General features: G+C 40.3%; 1 protein-coding gene across 6 annotated transcripts in view; it reads right to left on the bottom strand.

Moving 5' to 3' along the window:
• CAB39L (calcium binding protein 39 like) overlaps nt 1-26,521 on the bottom strand; it is a 92,721-nt gene that overhangs the window by 10,642 nt on the left and 55,558 nt on the right. For all 6 annotated transcript variants that reach the window (XM_055426113.2, XM_055426115.2, XM_055426114.2 and 3 more), the window contains 4 exons: nt 16,674-16,842; nt 11,395-11,454; nt 8,048-8,113; nt 309-452 (listed from right to left, as the gene is read on the bottom strand). In XM_055426113.2, coding sequence (XP_055282088.1) covers nt 309-452; nt 8,048-8,113; nt 11,395-11,454; nt 16,674-16,842 — 439 coding nt within the window. The remainder of the gene's footprint in view (nt 1-308; nt 453-8,047; nt 8,114-11,394; nt 11,455-16,673; nt 16,843-26,521) is intronic.

The following is a 26,521-nucleotide window of genomic DNA, read 5'->3' as shown; positions in this document are numbered from 1 at the left end:
GACACTCAGGGTTTGGGTTTTAGCTCAATCACCGATTATCTTAGAAATTTCTGGGAAACAGTATCCACCTATTTTCTTACTGAAAAAGATGCAAATATTTCGAGATATAGATTCGTCAGCAAATCTTTTTGAAACAAATGGGCATCCACTCAAATAACTCTAGAATTTCACCTAAGTCACGCAAAACCGACAGACTGCTTAATGCTTAGTTCATGTTCTCTTGAGTCAAAAGGAAGGTCCAAAATAGGGATTTTGCCATTTGAACTGGAAAACGAATGCCCACATTATTTCTGCAGGGTGCTGTTTACCTTAAAGACGTGAAAGGCTTCAAACTGGATGTTGGGGCTTTTATCCCGGAGGAGGTTCATCGTCAGTTTGAGGTTCTCTGGCTTGCTGATGTACTTGGTCATGATGGCAAAGTTGTGCCGGTCCAGGATCAGTTCACCTAGCAGCTACAGAAAAACACAAAATCAAAGTAGAATCTGAGAGTCCTCTTATTCAAAACATATCCCCCCCCCCCAAAAAAAAACATATCCCATTCCTTTCTCACCAGAAAACAAAATGTAAGTTATGAATGTTGACACGAAAAAAAATCAGAGTCCTTAAGTGCATCTTAAAGCACAGGCACGGAAGCTGTAGTTATCCTTGTTATTTTTAAACTTTTCATACAGTCTTGCTAAAGTCAGTGCTTAGTGCATTTCTGAGTCTTTTTTTTTTTTTTCTTATGCCAGTCATTGTTGCAGCTTAAAAAAAAGTTCTTTCAGGCTTCCCTGGTGGTCCAGTGGTTAAGGATCCACCTTGCAAAGCAGGGGACACCGAGTCCATCCTTGGTCCGGGAGGATCCCACATGCACAGGGGCAACTACGTCCTCACACCTTAGAGCCTGTGCTCTGCAACAAGAGAAGCCACCGCGTTGAGAAGGCCACCTCCCACAACTAGAGAGAAGCCCCCACTCGCCACAACTAGAGAAATGCAGCGATGAAGACCCAGTGCAGACAAAAAAAAAAAAAGCTCTCTCTGCAGCTGTCATCAAGAGTTAGCCAGAAATTAATTTATAATTTTTATCCCTTGCTTTAATGTGATTCTCACTAATGTATTGCTCCTTAGGTACTGAGATAGGATAAGAATAACAAAACTAACTCAACAATGATACTTCCCTTATCTGAATAAATATACTTTGGTAGTTTACTGGAAAAACAGACTATATTAAGTGACTCTTACCTTCTCCCTAAATTTCATGACAAAACCTGATATAGAGCCAGAAAAAAAATATTCATTGACCCTGAGTCCATATGAAATTTAATATGTACAGCAAGTTTTTATCAAAAAGTAAAACAGAACATTTTCTGGGGACAAAAATTCCTAAAATGCAGCATTACTCCACGTTATGAACTGCAGGTTTTTGTCCCTATAAATCTACATGTTGAAATCATAATTCCCAGTGCAATGGTATTATGAGGTAGGGCCTCTTGCAGGTCAACAGGACATGAGGGTTGAGCCACCATGCATGGGTTTGGTGCTCCCACACAAGAGACCCCAGGGAGCTTTCGTGCTGCTGGCCCCTTGATCTCAGACTTCCTAGCATCTACACTGTGAGAAATAAATGTGCGTTCTTTAAGCCTCCCAGTCTATGGTATTTTTGTTACAGCAGCCCAAAGAGACTAAGACACTTCAAAACAAAATAAAAATGCCAAAAAAGAGAGACTAGTTGAAGACCCTCTGGCAGGAAATAGCTGAACTCTTATTTTCACCATAGTGGCAGCAAAACTAAGACTCAGTGCAGCCAAACAAACAAACAAAAATACTTTTTAAAAACCCCAAACAAAACCCACTGTGACGGCTCATTGCGACTCCATCCTTCCCTCCACTATCTCACTTATTTTTTCTCATTCTTCTGCTTCTGTGGCTTCACTCCCCTTGCTCCAATATCCCCCCCGCTTTAGCAAGGTGTAGTCGACAAAACTGTGTACATTTAAAGTGTACATCATGAAAATTTGATATGAGTACATACTGTGAAATATTTACCACAATCAATTTTAATTAACACATTCATCACCTCATGTAGTTACCCTTTCCTCTTTTTGTGGTGAGACTAGTTAAGATCTACTCTCAGCAACTTTCAAGCATACACTACAATATTACTGTGAATTTCTTTTTTTTTGGCTGCAGAGCATGGCATATGAGATCACAGTTCCTCACCAGGGATGGAACCTGCACCCCTTGCGTTGAAAACTTGGGGTCCTAACCACTGGACCACCAGGGAAGTCCTACAATGCAGTATTAATAACTATAGCCACCATGCTGTACATTAGAACTTCAGAGCTCATTCATCTCATAACCAGAAGCTTGGACCCTTTGACCCACATCTCCCATCTCCCTGCCCCCCACCCTGTAACCACCATTCTCTCTTCTGTCTCCACATCTCAACCTCAACTTTCCTCCTCAGCTGAATTTCCTCTCCGGCCTTTGAGCTCTTTGCTTTTTCCTAGTTGCACTCACTCTGCCTTGCAAAACAGAGTTACTGGTAAGCTTATTTAGAATACAAACTCCACAAGGGCATGTGTCAAATCCTGCTCACATCAGTAGCCTTGACAACCTGTGTGAGGTGTGTGGATACGGGGGAAATAAAGTCCAAACAACACAGAATCCTCTCCACAAAGTGTAGAATAGAAAGAAAGCAGTTTTATTCCTGAATACATGTATCCAGGGCATGACGCTATAGGCACTCCACACAGAAGACATTACAGAGACATACAACCCTGCCTCATTTATACAGGCAAACAGTTACAACCCAGTATATCCATATAGTCTCAAGATGAAAGATAACTGGTCATTCCCCTATAAGAGACCTTCCCTGGTGGCTCAGACAGTAAAGAGTCTGCCTGCAATTCAGGAGACCTGAGTTCGATCCCTGGGTCGGGAAGATTCCCCTGGAGAAGGAAATGGCAACCTGCTCCAGTATTCTTGCCTGGAAAATCCCATGGATAGAGGAGCCTGGCAGGCTACACACAGTCCATGGGGTCACAAAGAGTCAGACACGACTGAGCGACTTCACTTTCTTTTCTCTCCCCTATAAGAGGACTTGATTGCACTCTTTCATAGTCCACTCTGAATTCACCCAGCCATGTAAGTAGCCATTTGCTTTACCTAGCTGTTTTTATCCAACTAATGAAGAGGATAATAAATCTTTTCTTATCGCTCTGACAAGCAAATGGTTACAGCTTGGAGAGCAGGACCAAGGTTAAATTCTCCTGTGATGGAGAGACAGGGGTGCTATCTTCCTAGATGTTCACATTCCAGGGGGATGGCTCCCAGACTCTCAAAAACTTATTCTAGGTGTAAAACTGACAAGAAGCTTCTAAAGATATATATACAGATATACATATATACATATTTATCTGTATATATACCCACAAATATGGGCTTCCCCGGTGTCTCAGTGGTGAAGAATCTGCCTGTAGAGCAGAAGATGCAGGTTCCATCCCTGGGTTGGGAAGATACTCTGGAGAGGGAATGGCAACCCACTCCAGTATTCTTGCTGGAGAATTCCATGGACAGAGGAGCCTGGCAGGCTATGGTCTATGGGGTCGCAAAGAGTCAGACACAACTGAAGCCACTGAGTACACACACACACACATACACATATATGTATATATAGCTTCTGTGTAACTACAGATTCTACGTAGATACATATTTATTTAAATATAATATGTATAACGTATACACATATATCATATACTCCTATACATATCAAAAGGTCTTTTGACCACAGAGAAATTTCATTTAAAAAATTTAAAATTTGTGCACACACACATTCAATAAATAATTATTGCAGTGATATTTATGAGTTAAGTTCAGATAAAGTCACTTCAGTTTTTATTACATGGGAATACCTACATATAAATTCTATCAATCTATCCTCCTTATATAATTTCACTACTTTTCAGAAGCAAGCAATTGTGTTAAACCACTTGGCCAAAAACACTGAGTCTTTTAGTCATTAGATATTAGTCTATTCATTAATACTGATAAATAGTGCTGTATTTCATAATAATACAAAGCATTATAAAGAAATACTGTACTAAGTAAATGGCAAAAGATTTATATTTCTGCTTCTTTAAATTTCACGTTACAGGCTTAATAGCACACAGTGAAACCATGTATCATATGTAGAAATAATTAAAACTTTAAAAATAAAAACTTTATATTTTAATGAAATTGACCAGAGCCATCCCCAAATCCAAAATTCCACCAAGCTTCTTTTGAATTATAATCTTTCCTGCTAGTAATTAAATACCAGGCCTCTGAAGAAGATAAGAAATAAATTCCTAAGCTGTGTCACCTGAGTGAAAGGAATTTCTCTGTTAATTACTTTTTATTGACACCAGGAATCTAAGCACCTCAAGATAGTTCAAAAAATTTAGAATATGATTAACAATAAGCAGCAGGTAGCAAATACTTTGGAATCAGAAAATAGCCTAGTTTTCAGTCTATTACTTAGACAGTACTGTGAGTAAATACACTCTTACAATAATCTAACCTCTCTTGTTTTCTAAAATTACCAAACACTGATGTGCAAAATACTACAGAATCTAGAGATATAAACAATGTTACATCAAAACAGGACACACTGCTACCACAGATGTAATTTCTCATAAGAAAATCCACCAGTAACATGGGGGAATTTTCCAGAACGATGTTCTTCGGTTGAAGAAAAGAGCAAACAATATTTGAGAAGTTCATTCCTTGAATAGAGTGATACAAGACCATCTAAGCAATACCTCTGCTTAGCATCTAGCATTCAAAAAGGACATCTTCAATAATGATTTGAACAATTTTTGCATTCTTGATATGCCTTATCTGCCTTCTACTAGTGCTTTTCAATGTCTGACCAATGCTCAGTTTTACCACGTTGTAAGTCAAACATTGGTGAGATGGTCAACTGTAAAGGTTTTCAGGCAGGAATAGTGGCTCATGTGGTATGTGTGGGTGGATTAATAATGAACAAGAAAGAGACCTTATGAGTGGGCTGGGGCATCCGTAAATAAGTAGGTAGCAATCAGTTTGAAAAGGAAGAGGTTTGTTTGTTGCTGTTTTTTTTAATGCAGGTGAGAGGGGGGTTCAGGAGGGGGAACTCATGTACACCTGGGGCGAATTCATGTCAATGTAGGGCAAAACCAACCAATATAATATTGTAAAATAAAAAAATAAATAAATTTAAAAAATAATAAAGCAGAAGTAGATGTTTTTCTGGAACTCTCTTGCTTTTCTGACGATCTAATGGATATTGGCAATTTGGTCTCTGGTTCCTCTGCTTTTTCTAAATCCAGCTTGAACATCTGGAAGTTCACGGTTCACATACTACTGAAGTCTGGCTTGGAGAATTTTGAGCATTACTTTGCTAGCTTGTGAGATAAGTGCAATTGTGCGGCAGTTTGAACATTCTTTGGCATTGCCCTTCTTTGGAACTGGAATGAAAACTATCCTTTTTCAGTCTTGTGGCCACTGCTGAGTTTTCCAAATTTGCTGGCATAGTGAGTGCAGCACTTTCACAGCATCATCTTTTAAGAGTTGAAACAGCTCAACTGAAATTCCATCACCTCCGTTAGCTTTGTTCGTGCATATCCTGCTGTGGCAGGCAGAGTCTTTACCACTGAGCCACCTGGGAAGCCCTCTAACTCATACCCTAGTCCCAATTATTTATTTAGAATAGATCATTGCCTTCCAGAGACTGAACTCTGGGGACAATGATGAAGAATATTTATTAATGAAATATACTTCAATTTTCTTTAGCAAATATATCCAGTCCTTACCATGTGATGGGTTCTGTTCTAACCATTTTACAAATATTAACAAGGGAACAGGACCAGGTGGGATTGAAAACAACCTGAAAAGAGAATGAGGGTACATGTGTAGGACGGGATGACAGGACAGTGGGAAAGAAAAGCAGGAAGAAGTCCAAGAAGGGCTATATTTGGGTAAAAAAAATGTCAGCTTTATAACTTTGCCTGAGGCCCTGGAGACTGTCAATCTCAGAAAAATCTGCCACAAGTTCTCATCACTGTGGGAAATGGTATGAGGATCAACTCTAAGCCCATGACCCCAGCTTTCTTGATCCAAATTTGTTCAATCATCTTAGTTCACACCAACCTCTCTACTTTGGTCCAGTATCTGACAGATGCCCACTAACAAGAGGAAGGACTTGGAAAATTCATAAGCAGTTAGCTATACATTGGCCCTTTAGAGCACTGTCACCTCTGTTTCCTGTTCCAAAGTCCCCTACCTCTGTAACACAGAGTTTTCCTGGCTTGACTCTTTCAGTACACGGCTGTCCCAACAGGATGTACCCTCATCTTTGACTGTTTCTTTTTTAAAATATATTTTAAATAATTTATTTATTTGCTGCATAGGGTCTTAGTTATGTCATGCAAAATCTTTCACTGTAGCACACTGATTCTAGGTATGGAGTGTGTGCTCAGTACTTGCAGTGTGCGGGCTTAGTTGCTCCATGGTATGTGGTATCTTAGTTCCCTGACCAAGGATTGAACCCATGTCCCCTGAACTTCGAGGTGGATTCTTAATCACTGGACTTGCCAGGGAAGCCCCTTCAACTGCTTTTAACGAGCTTTCTGGATGTGGGGGAACACAGCATTGATGGCCTTTGCCTGAAGTTTCATCTCATTACTTCACCTCCAGTACAGACAGCGGTGCACCCACGGTAGTTTTTTCAACGTGGATCACACTGTATGGGATTCTCCAAAAGAAGAAACTCAATAAAGAGTGCTGAATGACTGGCTGGAAATAGTCCACTGACCTCCCCCTCAACGGGTAAAGCTGGAGCAGCAGGGGAGCGTGGTCAAGGCCGACACAGTCGCGGGCAGAGTGAACTGACAAACATGTGGTACAAGACATATTTAATTTATTGCTTTAGCTTAAAACTGCATCTAATATTTAGAAACAAGTTCTATAATGTCAAGATACAAAAATAATATATTTTAGAAATAATATATAGAATATTAATATGTAATAATATATAGATTTACCTGTTGAGTTTAAAACTGTATCCAACATTTAGAAACAAATGCACTGTTCTATAATGTCAACATGTAAAAATAATATATTTTAGAAATAATAAATAAAATAATTATATATAATAATATAAAATAATATTTAGTAAGTTCAAGCATCATATAAATGGCTTGACAAAAGACATCAAATTATTATCTGCCAAAAACCTTCTTTTGAAGCTCTGAGTAGGATCTGAAGGGCAGAGATGCCGCTCCAGCCAATGCCCATTCCCTTAGGAGCTGTCCCTCCTCATGTGGGCAAAATGGCTGCCTCCAGGCACCTCTTCACTGAGGAACGGGAGGTCCCTCATGGACGGATATAGCTGTACTCGGCCAGGTCCCTGTCTGATGAGGGACAGGCATTTCTACAGGCATTTCATCAGAGACAGAATCTCATATTGCTGTTTGGTTACATACAAACACAGACTCCTCATCCTGTGCTTACCCTGTACTTAATACTTTTACTGCTACTTCCAAAAAGTATTTGAAGCAGGGCACTTAGCTTGTTTTGCTACAAAGTACTGTCATAACATGTGCTTCCCTGGTGGCGCAGATAGTAAAGAATCCACCTGCAATACAGGAGACCCGGGTTCCATCTCTGAGTGAAGATCCCAAGGAGAAAGAAATGGCAATCCACTCCAGTATTCTTGCCTGGAGAATTCCATGGACAGAGGAGCCTGGAGGGCTACATGGGGTCACAAAGAGTCGGACACGACTGAGTGACTGACACACATGGTCATAACATAGAAAATACTTCTCAAGTTACAGAAAAAAGAGAATAATTTTTCTGTATTTTTTGGTGGTGCCGAATGGCTTGAGGGATCTTAGTTCCCTGACCAGAGATCAAACACATGACCCCTGCAGTAGAAGCTCAGAGACCTAACCACTGGACCACCAGAGAAGTTCCACCATTAAACCAGTCATTTACGAACAAGTATATCAACTTCTGGAGACTCTAACTTAAAGAAATTTGACATTACCTTCAAAGATTGTCTCTTAGTCACATAATTCTCAGACTGAAGCAGTTTCTCATAGTCTTCAAAAATCTAATGAAAAGAAAAGAAATATTAAGAATGTAAACCCAGCAGTGATTTCTCTGCATTAAGTCTGTTTGCTTCAGAAGTAAATCCCCGGTCCTTCAGCCCAGCCCAGCGGTTGGGCTGTGTATCTCTGGGCAGACCGCCTTTGTCCATGGGGAGGCTTCCCCATTTCTCCATCCTCACTTACTCATAGAGATACCGGGGGACGAGGAGGTGGGTGATACTGGAGACATGTTTCCCTCTGTTTTATTTTAGTTCTGCAAACTAGAAACTGAGTAGAAAAATGGAGTAATTGAGTCCTCCCAATAAAGCACTTTGACCAAAATATTTATTTTATTTTTGGCTGTGTTGGGTCTTTGTTGCAGTGCATGCGCTCGGCAGTGCTGGTACATGGGCTTGATTGCCCCTCAGATATGGGATCTTCCTAGACCGGGGATGGAACCCATATCACCTGCATGGGCAGGCGGATTCTTAACTCTAGACCACCAGGGAAGTCCTGAAGAAAGCATCTATTAACTCATCTAATGAGCTGCAGGATAACTAATTTTATGCCATTTTAAAGAAATGCGTTATGCAGTCTTGCTGGTAGCTATTAGTCTTTGGATAATTTGAGAAAGTGAAAAGAACTAAAGAGCCTCTTGATGAATGTGAAAGAGGAGAGTGAAAAAGTTGGCTTAAAGTTCAACATTCAGAAAACAAAGATCATGGCATCCGGTCCCATCACTTCATGGCAAATTGATGGGGAAACAGTGGAAACGGTCTCAGACTTCATTTTTTTGGGGCTCCAAAATCACTGCAGATGGTGATTTCAGCCATGAAATTAAAAGACGCTTACTCCTTGGAAGGAAAGTTATGACCAACCTAGATAGCATACTGAAAAGCAGAGACATTACTTTGTCAACAAAGGTCCATCTAGTCAAGGCTATGGTTTTTCCAGTGGTCATGTATGGACGTGAGAGTTGGACTATAAAGAAAGCTGAGCACCGAAGAATTGATGCTTTTGAATTGTGGTGTTTGAGAAGACTCTTGAGAGTCCCTTGGACTGCAAGGAGATCCAACCAATCCATCCCAAAGGAAATCAGTCCTGGGTGTTCACTGGAAGGACTGATGTTGAAGTTGAAACTCCAATACTTTGGCCACCTGATGTGAAGAGCTGACTCACTGGAAAAGACCCTGATGCTGGGAAAGATTGAGAGCAGGAGGAGAAGGGGACGACAGAGGATGAGATGGCTGGATGGCATCTCTGACTCAATGGACATGGGTTTGGGTAGACTCCGGCAGTTGGTGACAGACTGGGAGACCTGGTGTGCTGCGGTTCATGGGGTCGCAAAGAGTCAGACACGACTGAGAGACTGAACTGAACTGAATGCTGTTTCTGTTTCTGATACACTTAGCAAAAGCATAGCAGCTCTTGGTTGGGTCTGTTTATTCAATGTTCATTTAACACCACCAAATATATGGTACTGAGTTAGGTATTAGGGATTTAAGTGATCAGGATAAAAATTAAGCCATGGTACTATCCCGAAAACCATAAATCTTGTCAAATTCCTACAACAACCCTATGAAGTAGCTATTATTAATATCCTCATTTTTTGGTAGGCACAGTAACTTGTTCAGAATCATATAATTAGTAAGAGACACAGCAGGATTCTGAAGCAAAGCAACTGGACATAAATCTGTACTGCATTCTGAACCCTTGTGTTTGACAGATAAGGTTCCTGCCTCCCAGGGAGCTTATGAACCAGACAGAAAGATATAAAGACACACCATAATAATGTTGTATACAATGTGGAAAACATGTGAGAAAGAAGGAGAATGGGAGGGGGAGAGAGAGAGTGTGTGTCTGTGTGTGTTTGGGGGTGAGGGGGTTAGGGTGTATGTTAGGGAAAGCTTCCTAGAAGAGTCACATGATGAAACCAAGCAGGACCCTGAGGGGATTCCCGGGGATGTACCCTCCTGAGTCTTCCACTTCTTGTTTCCAGGAAAGGTTTACCCTCCAAGGTCTGGGTTCCAAAGAGTAAATTTAATCAGAGAAATGAGAAAATGCAGAAACAAAAGACAACAGTCAAGCAAGACAAAACAGTAATAGTTTAGCCAAAAACAAAGTCAGGGATCTTCAGCTCCTCCATAGTCTATAGATGATATCCTGAGCCACATCCTTGAATTGTTTAAGAGAGACTGAAATCCCAAACAGGTGGAAGAAGTTAACTGTATACTGACCACAAGTACAGAGACCTCATACTGGTCGAAAAGAAGGGGTTGATGATGTTAACCCCTGATATACCACCTTGTCACCTTACTACCAACCAGTCAGAAGATGGTCCACTCACAACCCTCACCCCTTCCTGAAAAACTATTTGGGATTTGAGTCTTTTGAGAATTAGCTGACCCACACTCCAAGGAGTGTGGGGCATTTATTGCCCTGCAGTAAATGCTGGACTTTCCTTCACCACAACCTGCTGTCAACAGACTGGCTTTGCTGCATGCCAGGTAAGTTTGGTTCAATAACAATGACAGCTGATTATCAAAAGGATGAGATGGATTCACCCTTAGAGAAGGGAGCTGAAAGACAGATGTATATTTTGGTACTTCTACTAGTCAGTGAAACTAGTTGTCAACCATATAAAATGATTCATTTTATTAAGCGTGGGGTGCCCTGTATGGCTTAGATGGTAAAGCATCTGGTGCAAAGCAGGAGACCTGGGTTCGATCCCTGGGTCAGGAAGATTCCCCTGGAGAAGTGAATGGCAACCCATTCCAGTATTCTGGGTCTTCCTGGCACTAGTGGTAAAGAACCTGCCTGCCAATGCAGGAGACGTAAGAGACATGGGTTCGATCCCTGGGTGGGAAGATCCCCTGGAGAAGGGCATGGCAACCCACTCCAGTATTCCTGCCTGGAGAATCCCATGGAGATAGGAGCCTGGTGGGCTATAGTCCATGGGGTCACACAGAGTCAGACACGACTGAAGGGACTTAGCACATACATATACACTTCCTCTTAAGGGCAACATGGATGCTCTTAAGTCAAGGTCAAAGTGAGCTGGCGCTAGTTGTTTCCTGGAGCTCCAGAGCACAACAGGAAGAGATAAGAAAAACAAGGACGCCCTGGTCTCCTGCTATCCTCTATTTTTCATAGTTTCTTAACGATCTGACTTCTGGGTAATAAACCAAGCGGGTGGATGGTTGGTTTCAACTTCTCTCATAAATAGAAGTAAGGGCTAAGAGATCTAAGAAGGAGAGAGAGAAAGGAAGAGTGAGATAAAGACTTAAAAATGACTTCTACTTACAGTGTCATAATTTTGTTCTAAGAAGTCTGCTACCAACACTTTATGTCTGGTTAGTAAATCCTAGAAAAAGAACAGTCAATGAAACAAAATTATTATAGGCAATACATTTTACAAATGTATTCTTCTAAAGATTTTCTAAGTCAATAAATTTGAAGCACAACAATTTCAGAATATTTTCATTTACATCCCAGAATTATTTCCATTTCTTAGTTTAAGGTGTGAAATACAATTTATTTCATGGTAAAAACAACAAAGAGTGCTTTAAATTCGCATCATTGTTGGATTATAGAAATAATTCAACTAGTGAAACAAAAGTCGCCAAAGAGACAAGCTTACATTATATTTCTTCAAGCCCATAACTATTCATTGTGAATATGATACAATAAATACTCAAATAAAGCTTACGATGATCTTTTAAAATGTCATTAATAACTATTACAAACAAAAAGTTCTGAACGGACTAAAACCATATCTCACAAGGTAACAGATTTTCAATGATTGACCTCTAGTTTTCTTCTTAATCACTTTTGAAATGGAGGTGCCTAGGATTCTCGAAAGCACAAGAACGACATTTAAAAAACTATATTTATTTTACTTCTTTATTTGGTTGCACTGGGTCTCAGTTGTGGCATGTGGGATCTCTAGTTGCAGCATTTGAACTCTCAGTTATGGCATGTGGGATCTATTTCCCTGACCAGGGATGGAAGCTGGGCCCCTGCATTGGGAGCGTGGAGGCTCAGCCACTGGACTGCCAGGGAGTCCCACAAGAATGACATTTATCTCAGCATTGTCCTAGTCCTGCGCTTGGGTTAGTGGGCTGTGAAGTATTGTGCAGTTACTAAGTAGCACAATGCACCCTTTCAAAGTTGAGGACAAGTAGCCTGATCTAATTATAGTCATAACTCCTGGGAAACTGAACAAAAGCATAAAGGAACCTGTGACTGGAAATTCACACCTAAATTATAACCTCAAGTCACCTTGATGTCAAAAGAAAACAAGCCCCAGCTAATCCTCTTAATACGCTTAAAGGCTAAATGCCTTGCCTAGGTACAATGCAGAATTTAATTAAAAACAACATGAATTTTCAAGTTTTCCAAAATAAATTCTCATGCTTTAATACATGTTTAATTAAATCTTCTAATTTAATTAAAAGTATATACAAGATACACAACATAACCTCAAAGAGAAAAAGAAGGCAGCCGCAACAGTAAAACTCACTTCTTTTAAAAAATTTTTTTTAATTGGAGGATAATGGCTTTACAATATTGTTCTGGTTTCTGCCGTACATCAATATGAATCAGTCACAGGTATACAGATGTCCCCTCTCTCCTGAACCTCCCTTCCATTTCCCATCCCATCCCACCCCTCCAGGTTGCCACTGAGTCCTGGGTTGTAAAACACTTATTTTTATTTCAATAAAAGGTTAAATATTTAAAGTACTTTGCACTACAGTTTTCTTTTTTAAAATTTTTATTGGCATATGATTGATTTACAATGTTGTGTCAGTTTCTGCCGTACAGCAAAGGGAATCAGTTATATATATACACGTATATCCACTCTCTGATTCTTTTCCCACATAGGTCATTACAGAGTATTGAGTAGAGTTCCCTGTGATATATGGTAGATCCTCATCAGTTTGCACTACAATTTTCAAGCCCCCAAATAATGAAGCTGGCTATTAACTTCATTTCCTATTACTTATTGTCACAACTTGTTTGACCACTGGACCTATCAATGGAGACATGCTTCCCCAGGAGAAGGTAACAGTACAGTTCTGGAACTGGGATTTTAAAATGGGAAAACCCTCTGAGGAATTCATCCCAGTCAAAATTCAAACTAGTTGCTACATCAGGGACCACCTAGTTCCACAGCATCTATTTGGAGTCCCTAGTCTTTTTCTAAGTGGATATTTGGAATGTCCAGTTTTCACATCCTCAATCTCCTGAGTGTTACTAGTGGTTTTCTGAGCTGACTCAGGTTAGAAAGGTCTCTGCCTGGGCTGCAGCAGGCACTCTGGATGGCTGCATCCATGGAGCTCTGCATCTATCATGCCAGTCATCAGCCTTGAGTACAAGGATCACAATCTGCCGTGGCCTCAGGCCCTACACCTGCAATGATGGTGACACCGGAAAGAGTACCTGGCAGATAAGTGCTGCCTGCGAAGGTTTTCCATTCACCCTACATTAGTGTTACACCAAAGAGAGAGAAATAAGGAGGGGTTCTGTGAGTAGCGGCTTCTTCAAATTCTAAGGGAAAAAATAACTTTAAAATCCAACGATAGAATATATAATAGGGTAGAGAAAAATTCCTTCAGCACATATGTGGATAGGGACAATAAGTGTGTACACATTATATATACACAGATATACCCTCAAACTTATACACATATTAATGCATGCACAAAACTGGAGGGACTGTACCATATGCAGGGCATCTTCCCACCCCAGGGATTGAACCCGGGTCTCCTGCGTAGCAGGCAGATTTTTTACCATCTGAGCCACCAGGGGCCCCATATATATATATGCACGCTAAGTCGCTTCGGTTGTGTCCAATTCCGTGTGACCCAATGGACTGCAGCCTGCCTGGCTCCTCTGTCCATGGGATTCTCCAGGCAAGAATACTGGAGTGGGTTGCCATGCCCTCCTCCAGGGTATCATCCTGACTCAGGGATCAAATCTGTGTCTCTTACATCTCCTGCATTGGCAGGTGGGTACTTTACCACTAGCACCACCTGGGAAGCCCCCATATACATATATAGGGTGGGCTGAAAGGTTCACTTGGATTTTTCTATAGTATCTTATATATGTGTGTCTGTATATACACACACATGTGTATATATACACAATACATAGACAAATACAGTTGTCGCATTATTAAAGATCAAAGAACTGAGTGGGGAAAAAATAGCTAGGATCCCCCCAAAAAAGGAAAAAGCCAGGAAATTGCCAAGAAAACTGAAATTCAAATTTTAAAAAATTTTAAAAATTATTCAAAATAGTGTACTCTTTCATCCCACCTCCTAACAATTCTGTTTTGACAGGACTAGCTTCTACACGGTCTAAATCTTTCTATAAATTATTCTATAAATTATTTCTGTAAATTATTTATTATTCTGTAAAATCGTTCTGTAAAAATTATTGATATTGGTATTTTAGTGAATTCTGCACAGCCTGGAAGAACTCAGGGTGAAATGACAGAGACACACATTCCATGGCAGGGACCCAAGATCACAGCAGCTAGCAGCAGCTGCGTTTACTATGTGCTGTAGAGTGTGCTTCACACTTTCAGTTCAGTTCAGTTCAGTCGCTCAGTCATGTCCGACTCTTTGTGACCCCATGAATCACAGCACGCCAGGCCTCCCTGGCCATCACCAACTCCCAGAGTTCACTCAAACTCATGTCCATCGAGTTGGTGATGCCATCCAGCCATCTCATTCTCTGTAGTCCCCGTCTCCTCCCGCCCCCAATCCTTCCCAGGATCAGAGTCTTTTCCAGTGAGTCAACTCATCGTATGAGGTGGCCAAAGTATTGGAGTTTCAGCTTTAGCATCAGTCCTTCCAATTTACATAGGTTATTTCTAATCTGCACAACTCTGCAAAAACGGGGATTATGTTCCTAATCTCACAGATGAAAAAAATGAGGCCCAAGGGCTAACTTGCTCAAGGACGTACAGCAAATCAGGTGCAGACAGAGATGGAATTCAAACCACTTTTCAGCATGTCAATTCTTAGAGCGGGGGGCGTGGAAGAGACTGTGGTTCTAAGGAATCTTTTTGGGGAATGGAAAATTTGCAGACAAGGCCATGAAAAAATATAATCCAATAATGGTAAAACATCAATAATTAAACTATACAACAGTCATCCTACAGGTTAAAAAAAAAAAGGCTAAGCCTAAGAAGTTAAAAACAAAAGCCCAAACCAGCCAACCAATCAAGCAAACAAATCCCTTTGAAAGCAGTTACTTAAATAAAAAAAGTGGGACTTCCCTAGTGGCCTAGTGGATAAGAATCTGCCTGCCAATGCAGGGGACATGGGTTCGATCCCTGGTCCAGGAAGATCCCACATGCCTTGGAGTAACTAAGCCCATGTTAGTCAGTCAGTCAGTAACTGAGCCTGGGCTCTAGAACCTGTGCTCAACAAGAGAAGCCACTCCAGTGAGAAGCCCTCACACTGCAGGGAAGAGTAGCCCCCATTAGCTGCAACTACAGAAAGCCTGCCCAAACAGCAATGAAGACACAGTGCAGCCAAAAATAAATAAATTGATTTTTAAAAAGCGACTTGCATTCATTACATTATATTGACCACAGCACTTTGGTAAAATCTAGAAAATTGGCATTTTCAATATCAGTAGCATACTAGGAAAGCTTTTTTTTTTTTTAAAGGTTATTTAGATTCTCAGGGTCTTAAGTTCAACAAAAAAATATGCTCTAATACAAACTGTCATAATTTATCTTTGTGCTTCAGTATTGTGCTGAAAATTAAACTGGATTGATCATATGCTGTCAAGACATTATTATCACATTTGTTTATGCTATTAAATGTCGAAAAATCTTTGGGGAAATTTTCAGAAATAAATGCTGAATTGAATTTGCTTTTTACCCCTTCATTAGAGCTGCTGTAGGTGTACAGCTATTCGTGAAGTCTTATCTATGGTTTTTCAAAAAAGGAACTAATTTGTTTCCATGATGGCAAATGGTCATCAGGTAGAAAAGGGGAAAAAAAAGGCACTACAGTATTTACTAATAGAGAACACCTTTTTAATTGTTTCGGCACAAATATTTGCTAGAAAGAAATGGAATCGTCCTTTGTGTTAAATGTCCTTCTTCATATCTGACGCACCAAGGCCCCTCCTACCATGTGTTCTAGGATATTCTCTTGGGGGCTTCATCTGCAGCCACTGTACAACTGTCGTTTGGCTGGGTGAGACTTTTTATGTGCCCAGTTGCCTCATGTCATGTGGGATCTTCCCCAAACAGGGGTTGAGCCAGAGTCCCCAGTATTGCAAGGTGGGTTGTTAATCACTAGACCACCAGGGAAGACCCATGACAAGCATGTTGAGTTGCTCTTTCCACAATGTGACAGACGGGTTTAGTAGATTGTGTTCTGTTTTACTGAATTCTCTTACGATCCATATCATACACGGTTGGCTATGCTCAGGTCTAAGAAATACAATTTTCTGCTTTTTAAAATTAAACTGTTTCTTAGAGCTAAGTGACTTAAGTACTGAAACTAAATAACCCTGCTGATTCTGGAGGGGACGGTGGGGGAAGCAGGGAATTACCTTAAAAGTAGCGAAGGCATCTGAAGCGATATCAAATGTTGACAGTTCGACATACTTAAAGAAATCTTGGAATTGATCAGAAAAGAGGATGATTTTGGCAAGCGGTTCATGTCGAATACATTCTCTCAGCATAATACCACAACGTAAGGCAATCTGCGGGACTTCATAGCTAAAGCACAAACAGGAAAGAGAACTAGGTATTAAAAGCACCATTTCAACACTGCTGTTAATGGAAGCATAGGTACCATTTGTCACAGTTCATTCAAACACCACTCACTGAATACCCACTAAATATCTGCAATGTGCCTGGCACTATTTCAGATGCTGGGGATACCTTAAAAGTAGCAAAGGCATCTGAAGCGACAACAAATGTTCACAGCTCGACACACTTAAAGAAATCTTGGAATTGATTAGAAAAGATACAACAGCATCTTTTGTTGGGGATACAACAGTCAGCAGACAAGGTCACTGCCTTCCTAGCATGCACAATTTAGTGAAAAATGCCTCTGGTGGGACAGGAAGCGGACTATAAACAATGACCAGGTAATTTCATATACTTCAGGGCTATGCAACTGAAGAAAATAAAATAGGTACGCTAGAGAGTGTGACTCCTTAATTTGTTTTACTTTAGACTAAGTGGTCCTCGAAGGAGAAAAGCATTCCAGGAAAAGGAACTAAAAGGTCCAAGGAAAGAACCAGCAGCTCTGTAAGCCAAGGTAAGTGTGGTAGGAAGCCTTTGCAGAGTTTAACGTACGCAATTAACACGGCTGATCGGATACTTTAAAAATGGTCATTCTGGCTCCCTGTGGAGAATTCTGTAAAACAGGAAGGAGTGGGCTGTGGAGCTAAAGGGCAATCAGGGAGACTAGCTAGTGAGGAGGAACAGCGGCCCAGCTAGAGACGATGGGGGCTTGGGTTGGGCGGTGGTAGTAGAATAGAGGACTGTGGGCAGGTCATGGATATTGTTCAGAGGAAGAGTCAACAGAGCTTGCAGATGTTGTGGTAGGTTGAGGAATAAATTTGGGCTGAGGGAAATTGAGGATTCAAGAATAGCAAAAGAATATTTACATGAACTTCAGATTCGAGAATAAAATCTCTTTCCCACAATTTAGGAAACAGGCTACTTGGCAACTTCAAATTTATAATTATAGTAGGGAAAACAGCAAAGAAAGGTCTCTGAGAGAAGTCATTAAACCAGGGTGGTATTTATTCATTTTGTGCCATTTTTATGTGGAATAATATTCACAAATATCATCTGAATATTCCCTGACAAACTCATGTTAACATTAAATGCTAATATATTCAGACAGGTACAATTCTTTGTAGAATATTAAAAAATGCCAAATTATAGTATTAGCAATTTCTCTTATCTGAAGAATTTGAAAAGCAGCCTATTGGCATTCATGGAAGAGTTATAAGGTGGATTTTATTAAAGATGTACCCCTTCATAAAGAGGGGAACATTTTCTGAAATGTGAAGAAGAAGAACAGTCATTTACTAATAGAGCACTGAAGAAGTGATTAAAAAAAACAAAACTGGTGACCTAGAGAAAAAAATGTAAGGGGCACACAATTAAAATCCAGACTGATTAGTAAGATATTTATGGACGTTCAAAATTTTGCTTTAAACTTAACCTTTCAATTTCATCTCCTATCACTTCCCTTAATTCTTTGGGGGTATGACCTTCTCTCAACCTAGAGTGCCCTGCTCCATAAGTTTTCACCTCTAAGATTCTCTCTCATTTTTCAAAGCTTAGTTCAAATGCCACCTCCTCCTTGAAGTGTTTCCAATCACCTACCAGAGTCACCCTCCCCTCCTTCAGACTCCTAAACAGCTTGTCTGTAATTCCACTTTAACACATTTCTCATTCTTCAGTATGGCCCATTGCAATAAATTGTTATACATTTGTTTTCTTTACCTCATCTCAAACAGCTTAATTGCTAAGGATACGCTTTACTCATCCTGTAACTTTTTCACCTCCTCGATGTGAATCTCCGTGTGATATCTGTGTCTTATTTACTGGTACCTGCCTCTATCCTTACCCTAGTCTCCAAAGATTGCTTAGTATAATGTCTTTCACAAAGGTGTATAAAGAATTTAGTAAACTTCAAACTCTGATTAAACTTCCTAATACTAGGGGTCTCTAATGAGACACAAACTTTGGCTTATAGAAAAAACTGTATGATCTCTGCTGCTGCTGCTAAGTTGCTTCAGTCGTGTTCGATTCTGTGTGACCTCATAGACGGCAGCCCACCAGGCTCCCCCGTCCCTGGGATTCTCCAGGCAAGAACACTGGAGTGGGTTGCCATTTCCTTCAATGCATGAAAGTGAAAAGTGAAAGTGAAGTCGCTCAGTTGTATCCAACTCTTAGCGACTCCATGGACTGCAGCCTACCAGGCTCCTCCGTCTATGGGATTTTCCAGGCAAGAGTACTGCCATTCTCATTTCTTAATTTGTCAAATAGAAACTATATAAAAAAAGTTTCTACTGGCAACTTTCATGTATAATTAGTTCCTTTTTTTGTGTTTCATTAGATGAAGTTTATCGGAACCATCTGTGATGCAGAGACTATTTATTCTTGAGAACCAAGAGAGTATTTTTCAAAATGCTACTCTGGGTGAGAACATTGGTCATTCCATCCTAATAGTTTGTGCCCAAGGGTGGAACGGTCACTCCTCTAAGCTGACAACTTCTTACAGTTAGGAATATACTGGGATATATAAAGAAATTCCTAATTTTCCTCAGTACCCTTTAAGGAACTTGTAATTCACATGTTTCAACCTATCCTCCAGGATACTGACTTTTGATAGTTTATTGCTTGCTATATAAAGAAGTGCTCCATAAGTTAAGTACCTTAAGTTTCAAGTCCCAAGAACATTAATATCCTTCAGTTCAGTTCAGTCACTCAGTCGTGTCCGACTCTTTGTGACCCCATGAATCACAGCACACCAGGCCTCCCTGTCCATCACCAACTCCCGGAGTTCACTCAAACCCACCTCTATCGAGTCGGTGATGCCATCCAGCCATCTCATCCTCTGTCGTCCCCGTCTTCTCCCACCCCCAATCCCTCCCAGCATCAGAGTCTTTTCCAGTGAGTCAACTCGTTGCATGAGGTGGCCAAAGTATTGGAGTTTCAGCTTTAGCATCAGTCCTTCCAATGAACACCCAGGATTGATCTCCTTTAGAATGGACTGGTTGGATCTCCTTGCAGTCCAAGGGACTCTCAAGAGTCTTCTCCAGCACCACAGTTCAAAAGCATCAATTCTTTGGCGATCAGTTTTCTTCACAGTCCAACTCTCACATCCATACATGACCACGGGAAAAACCATAGCCTTGACTAGATGGACCTTGGTTGGCAAAGTAATGTCTCTGCTTTTTAATATACTATCTAGGTTGGTCATAACTTTCCTTCCAAGGAGTAAGTGTCTTTTAATTTCATGGCTGCAATCAGCATCTGCAGTGATTTTGGAGCCCCCAAAAAATAAAAAAATAAAGTCTGACACTGCTTCCACTGTTTTTCCATCTATTTCCCACGAAGTGATGGGACCAGATGCCATGATCTTTGTTTTCTGAATGTTGAGCTTCAAGCCAAACTTTACACTCTCCTCTTTCACTTTCATCAAGAGGCTTTTTAGTTCCTCTTCACTTTTTGCCATAAGGGTGGTGTCATCTGCATATCTGAGGTTATTGATATTTCTCCCAGCAATCTTGATTCCAGCTTGTGCTTCTTCCAGCCCAGCGTTCCTCATGATGTACTCTGCATAGAAGTTAAATAAGCAGGGTGACAATATACAACCTTGACGTACTCCTTTTCCTATTTGGAACCAGTCTGTTGTTCCATGTCCAGTTCTAACGGTTGCTTCCTGACCTGCATACAGGTTTCTCAAGAGGCAGGTCAGGTGGTCTGGTATTCCCATCTCTTTCAGAATTTTCCACAGTTTATTGTGATCCACACAATCAAAGGCTTTGGCATAGTCAATGAAGCAGAAATAGATGTTTTTCTGGAACTCTCTTGCTTTCTCCATGATCCAGCGGATGTTGGCAATTTGATCTCTGGTGCCTCTGCCTTTTCTAAAACCTGCTTGAACATCTGGAAGTTCACGGTTTACATATTGCTGAAGCCTGGCTTGGAGAATTTTGAGCATGACTTTACTAGCGTGTGAGATGAATGCAATTGTGCGGTAGTTTGAGCATTCTTTGGCATTGCCTTTCTTTGGGATTGGAATGAAGATTGACCTTTTCCAGTCCTGTGGCCATTGCTGAGTTTTCCAAATTTGCTGGCATATTGAGTGCAGCACTTTCATAGCATCATCTTTCAGGATTTGAAATAGCTCAATTGGAATTCCATCACCTCCACTAGCTTTGTTCATAGTGATGCTCTCTAAGGCCCACTTGACTTCACATTCCAAGATGTCTGGCTCCAGGTGAGTGATCACGCCATCATGATTATCTTGGTCGTGAAGATCTTTTTTGTACAGTTAATATCCTTAGGTTTGGTAAAGAATCAATATTTACCTCAACTGTTTTATTCTACTTGTGGATTAGGGTCTCAAGGATAAGGACCATGACAAATCACTATGTTCTCCACAACAACTAACTTAGTGGCAGGTTGCTGATAAAAGTTGTTCCAGTGAATGTAAATCATTATTTTATAGAACTGAACCATATCTTCCTTCTGACTTGCTGTTTAGATCATATGCATTCATGTATGCTCAGTCGCTCAGACATACCCGATTCTTTGCAACCCCATGGACTGTAGCCCACCAGGCTCCTCTCTCCATGGAATTTTCCAGGCAAGAGTACTGGAATGGGTTACCATTTCCTACTCCAGGGGATCTTCCTGACCCAGGGATTGAACTTGAGACTCCTGCATCTCCTGCATTGGCAGGCAGGTTCTTTACCACTGAGCTATTTGGGAAACCACATGGGAAGTCTGAACCGTATAGTTAACTGTGTCTGTGTGGAGAAGGGCACACTATTTTATATGCATGCTTATTCAAATAGCACAGAAGATCTGTTTCAAATTTAATAAAAGCCAAAGTGTAAGAGCACTTATCTCATCTGGTGGTGAGCTACAATAAATATTACACATCAAATGATTTGAAGAAAGATCCTGTGCAAGAATATCTCAGTTTAAGAATGCAGATTATATTATGTGAGGAGAAAAATGACTTTTGTTGCTCCTGATAGAAGAAACAAGGGCAGCCAGCACTAGGAAAAGCATCAAAAACAAAAGGGGCCTTTTCAAGATGACCCATGTCATTTTGCTGTCACTCCCATTAGTTTGTGAACATTGCCTTGCTTTCTGGCCATCCTGTACCTTTCCTAACACAGACCTGGGATTAGCCATTTCTACAAAGGACTCTGGCTCCTTTTAGTTAGAAATGGTTCTTAGAAACTACAATCTGAATGCTAGGGATACTCATTAACATTGGGTTGTTACTGCTTCTAGGCCTTTTCAGTGGACAGTGTTAGCTTGCTACTTTTAAAGTGAGCAAATGTTTCTAGATTAGAAGCAAAACTTCTTGGTTATATTGAGGGGGCCAAGTGTTTGCGGAAAGATATTTTATAAAACTTTTCCTAGTGTTTTTTTATAGATCTTATATAGATGCATTTAACAAAATTGATGCTTGATTAAAAGTACAATTATGTAAGACGTATGAAAACACACTAAGTCCACTAGTACATAATGATACTACAAAAAAAAAACAGAAAAATAAGGAAGGAGTGTTGGGAAGATAGCGGAAATAAACACAGCAAAATATCAATGGTTATGAAGGCTGGGACATGGGATTTCTTCTGTCTTTTGCATATGGTTGAAAAAAGTTTTGCAATAAAATTTTTAAAAATAGGATTATTAGGATACATTTATTATTTTAATATTGGACTTGGAACATCTTCCACTGGCAGGGTTCTTTATGAACCACTGAGAGCAGTTTAGCAACCTCATTCTCAAATTCTCTCAGTATCCTGGAATGTCATTTGCATGGGCCAGGAGAAAAGCTTGTCTAAAGTGAGAAAGTCCTTTTAAATAATCTTTTCATAAACTTTGGGCTCCAAATCCTTTTACCAAGTTTTGTATCCCATATCCAAATGATTCTCCTTGATATACAAGAATCAACTTCTTTCTGTCTTACATTCTTTATGGTTCAACTTAGGTCCAATATAGCATGTTACCACCATATCCCTAAATAACATCATTGTTTGATATATGAGTGCACCAGTAAAGTTATGTTCTAAGTTTTTGAGCAACTTTACAAGAGAAAATTCAGTAAAAATGCTGACTTTTACCAAACAGCTAGCTAAATTGCAGGCATTTCAAGCTAACCTAGAAAATGGTAATGGGGAAAGCTGATTCAGGTGCAGTGGGTCCATTTAAGGCTTCTTTTTGTCTACTCTGTCTTCAGGGTCTTCTATAATTCCCTCTCCCTTCCTATCTGAAGGGCTTCAAGTCTTTATAAGGATGTAATAATGGTTAAGATGGAATTTAGAATCAGATCTGGAAGAAAAATTGGCTGTCACTCACTTGTATATATAACCTTGAGCAATAGCCTTACTCTAAGTTTCAATTTCCTCATCTGTAAAATGGCGAGGATAATACCTAGTCCTCAGAGTATTGATAGAAGACACTGAATATAATAACTGGCACATAGCAAACACTCAATAAATGGTGTCTATATTACTTTGCCAACCAAGGTCCGTCTAGTCAAGGCTATGGTTTTTCCCGTGGTCATGTATGGATGTGAGAGTTGGACTGTGAAGAAAGCTGATTGCCAAAGAATTGATGCTTTTGAACTGTGGTGCTGGAAAAGACTCTTGAGAGTCCCTTGGACTGCAAGGAGATCCAACTAGTCCATTCTAGAGGAGATCAATCTTGGGTGTTCATTGGAAGGACTGATACTAAAACTGAAACTGCAATACTTTGGCCACCTCATGCAACGAGTTGACTCACTGGAAGACTCTGATGCTGGGAGGGATTGCGGGCGGGAGGAGACAGGGACGACAGAGAATGAGATGGCTAGATGGCATCACCGACTCGATGGACATGAGTTTGAGTGAACTCCAGGAGTTGGTGATGGCCGGGGAGGCCTGGCGTGCTGTGATTCATGGGGTTGCAAAGAGTCGGCCATGACTGAGCAACTGAACTGAACTGAACTGATAAAGCAGGACGTGAAGGAATGAGTTTAAAGTTTGGGTTACAAAATAAAGGAAGAATCATTATAATAGAGACAAAAACTAGAGAACTCATCACCAAATTGTTGATAATCGTTTCTTTGGGAGGGAATAGGGTATACACTCCCTTTCTATATTATAGATTTCTAAAATGTTTGAAGTTTTAAAAATAAATTTTTTAGTTATTTGACTGTGCTGGGTCTTAGTTGCGGCATGAGGGATCCTTGATCTTTGTTGCAACATGCAGGATCAGGAGAATCCCATGGACAGAGGAGCCTGGAGGGCATACAGTCCATGGGGTTGCAAAGAGTCGGGACACGACTGAAGGACTTAGCATGCACACGCACGCATGGACTCCTTAGTTGCAGCATGTGGGATCTAATTCCCTGACCAGGGATCAAACCCGGGCCCGGTGCATCGGGAGTGTGGAGACTTTGCCACTAGACCACCAAGTCCACCAAGTCCCCTCCTCTTCATTAATCTGAATTCTTAAAGCTTAGCAATAATAACTTTCATGTGTTTATAACTTCCTTGGTAAGAAGACACTAAATCCATGTCTTTAGCAGAGCCACTTGTATCTGGTGCAGCTCTTTCACAAAATAAATACAAGGCAGTTGCCATCATCTGACTGCTATTCAGTGAGAGCAACTACAGAAAGGAGATCCTCCAAACAAATAATTCCCACTCAGAAAATGCAGTTCGTGGAGTTACGTGTCTCCTTTCACATAATGACCTCACTGCAGAAGATACCATTTTAAACCATCCACACCACTTCTCTTCCACATCAGCTGACGTGCTCTCCAACATATTCTTAGGAGGACAACATATTGCAGCATTGTCAAGGGTCACTTATTTACAAGCTAATTTCATTTTATTTTTTTAAAGGAGATGAACTTAAAATTATTTATTTTTGGCTGCACTGGGTCTTCATTGCTGTGCCTTGGCGTTCTCTAGTTGCGCCAAGCACGGACTGCTCTCTTTGGCAATGCTCAGGTTTCTCATGGCAGTGGCTTCTCTTGCTGTGGAGCACAGGCTCTAGAACGTGCAGGCTCAGCAGTTGTGCTGCACGGACTTAGTTGCTCCATGGCATGTGGAATCTTTCTGCACCCGCGATCGAACATGGAGGGATCCCTGCACTGGCAGTTAATTTAATCTCTGGATTTAATTTAATCCAGAGATTAATTTAACCACTCAACCATCAGGGAAGTCCTGCAAGCCAACTTCAAATGACTATTAATTTGTCTTCACTTGCTGAAACACAGATCTGATATTTTTCTCTCAAAACAATCCAATGGCTTCCCATTTCCTACAGGATGTGTCAAATGCTTTAGCTTAACATTTTAGAATCTCCAGATGGGGGTACAAATTGATCATTTCAGCCTTTTCCACTAATGACCAGGTGTGTGGATCATATCCCATTAAATCTTGTAGAACTACCTGAACTGGAAATGAACACTTCCCTTTACAGTATTATTCTGACACTTATGTATGGTCTTAATTATATTTGTTCAAAATTTTACTCAGTATGAACTGCAGCTCTTAAGAGGGATAGTAATAATAATTTTTTAGACTAGTAGTTACCAAGTAGAGTACCATGTGCTCAGAGCTAAACTCTGCAGAAACTACCTCACTAAAAGACTCATAATGACCTACTGAAGTAGGTATTATTATTGTCTGCAGATTGCAATGAGGAAATCAAGACTTAAGGAAGTTAGGTAACTTGTCCAAAGTCTTAGCAAGTAAATAGCAGAACCCTGACTGGACAAGAAAATCAGACAGTGCATATAATGTAACATTATTTCGTGCAAAGGTAATATTACAAATTTTACTCTTACTTTACAGATAAACTGAGACTTGGTGGAAAGCTGCCCAAGGTCACAGAGATAAGTGCAAGAGACCAGAAAAAGGAATAAGGAGAACAAAAAAGAGTTCTTATAAATTAAAAATAGGGTAGTTGAAAGGAAAATTCAGTTGAGTTTATCTTCAAAGGAAGATACAATTAAGAACATCTTCTGACTAGGGAGACAAAAAAGACAAACAGAAAACGGAAGAGTTAAGAAATCAATCTCAGAGATTTTGCTTTGACTAACAGGAGGTCTAGAAAGTAAGGACAGAGAATATGGAAGTGAATAAATTTTCAAAGAAACACTAAGGGGCAGAGAATGTTAGCTGTCTGCAGAAATCCTTTCTCCCCTTCTTCCTGGGTGCTAATTACATTTCTCAGGTTCCCTTAAGAATTAAGAGGCCAAGTGACTAAGTGCTCTCAAATGGAATGTGAGTGGGAGTAACACAAGCCATTTCCAGGCCTGGCTCATAAATTCTCCCAAGTATTTTTGCCTTCCTGTGGGCTGAACTGGCAATCAACAAAGTGATCTTAGGAAGCACACTTTGAAGAAACCCCTGCTGACCTAGAACATCTGTTCTTCTCTATTATGTGAGAAATACATTTATCTTGTAGTGGGGCCACTGCATTGTAGGGTCTATTTGTTATAAAGCTTAAGGTTTCTTATAATTTTAAACTATCCTAATACATGATACAAGTATATTGCCCTTTCCAGAATTTAAAGACAATTCTCCAGTAGAAATAACATTTTGTATGGAAAAACAAAGTAACAGTATACTACATAGCTATAATAATATAAATATGACTTTTTAATGAAATAAAAAATTGTGAT

Source organism: Moschus berezovskii, chromosome 13 (assembly GCF_049115385.1).
Source record: "Moschus berezovskii isolate FMDL1 chromosome 13, NW_MosBer_1.0, whole genome shotgun sequence".
In the NCBI taxonomy this organism is placed as follows: Eukaryota; Metazoa; Chordata; class Mammalia; order Artiodactyla; family Moschidae; genus Moschus; species Moschus berezovskii.
This window is presented reverse-complemented; position numbering and strand designations above follow the sequence as displayed.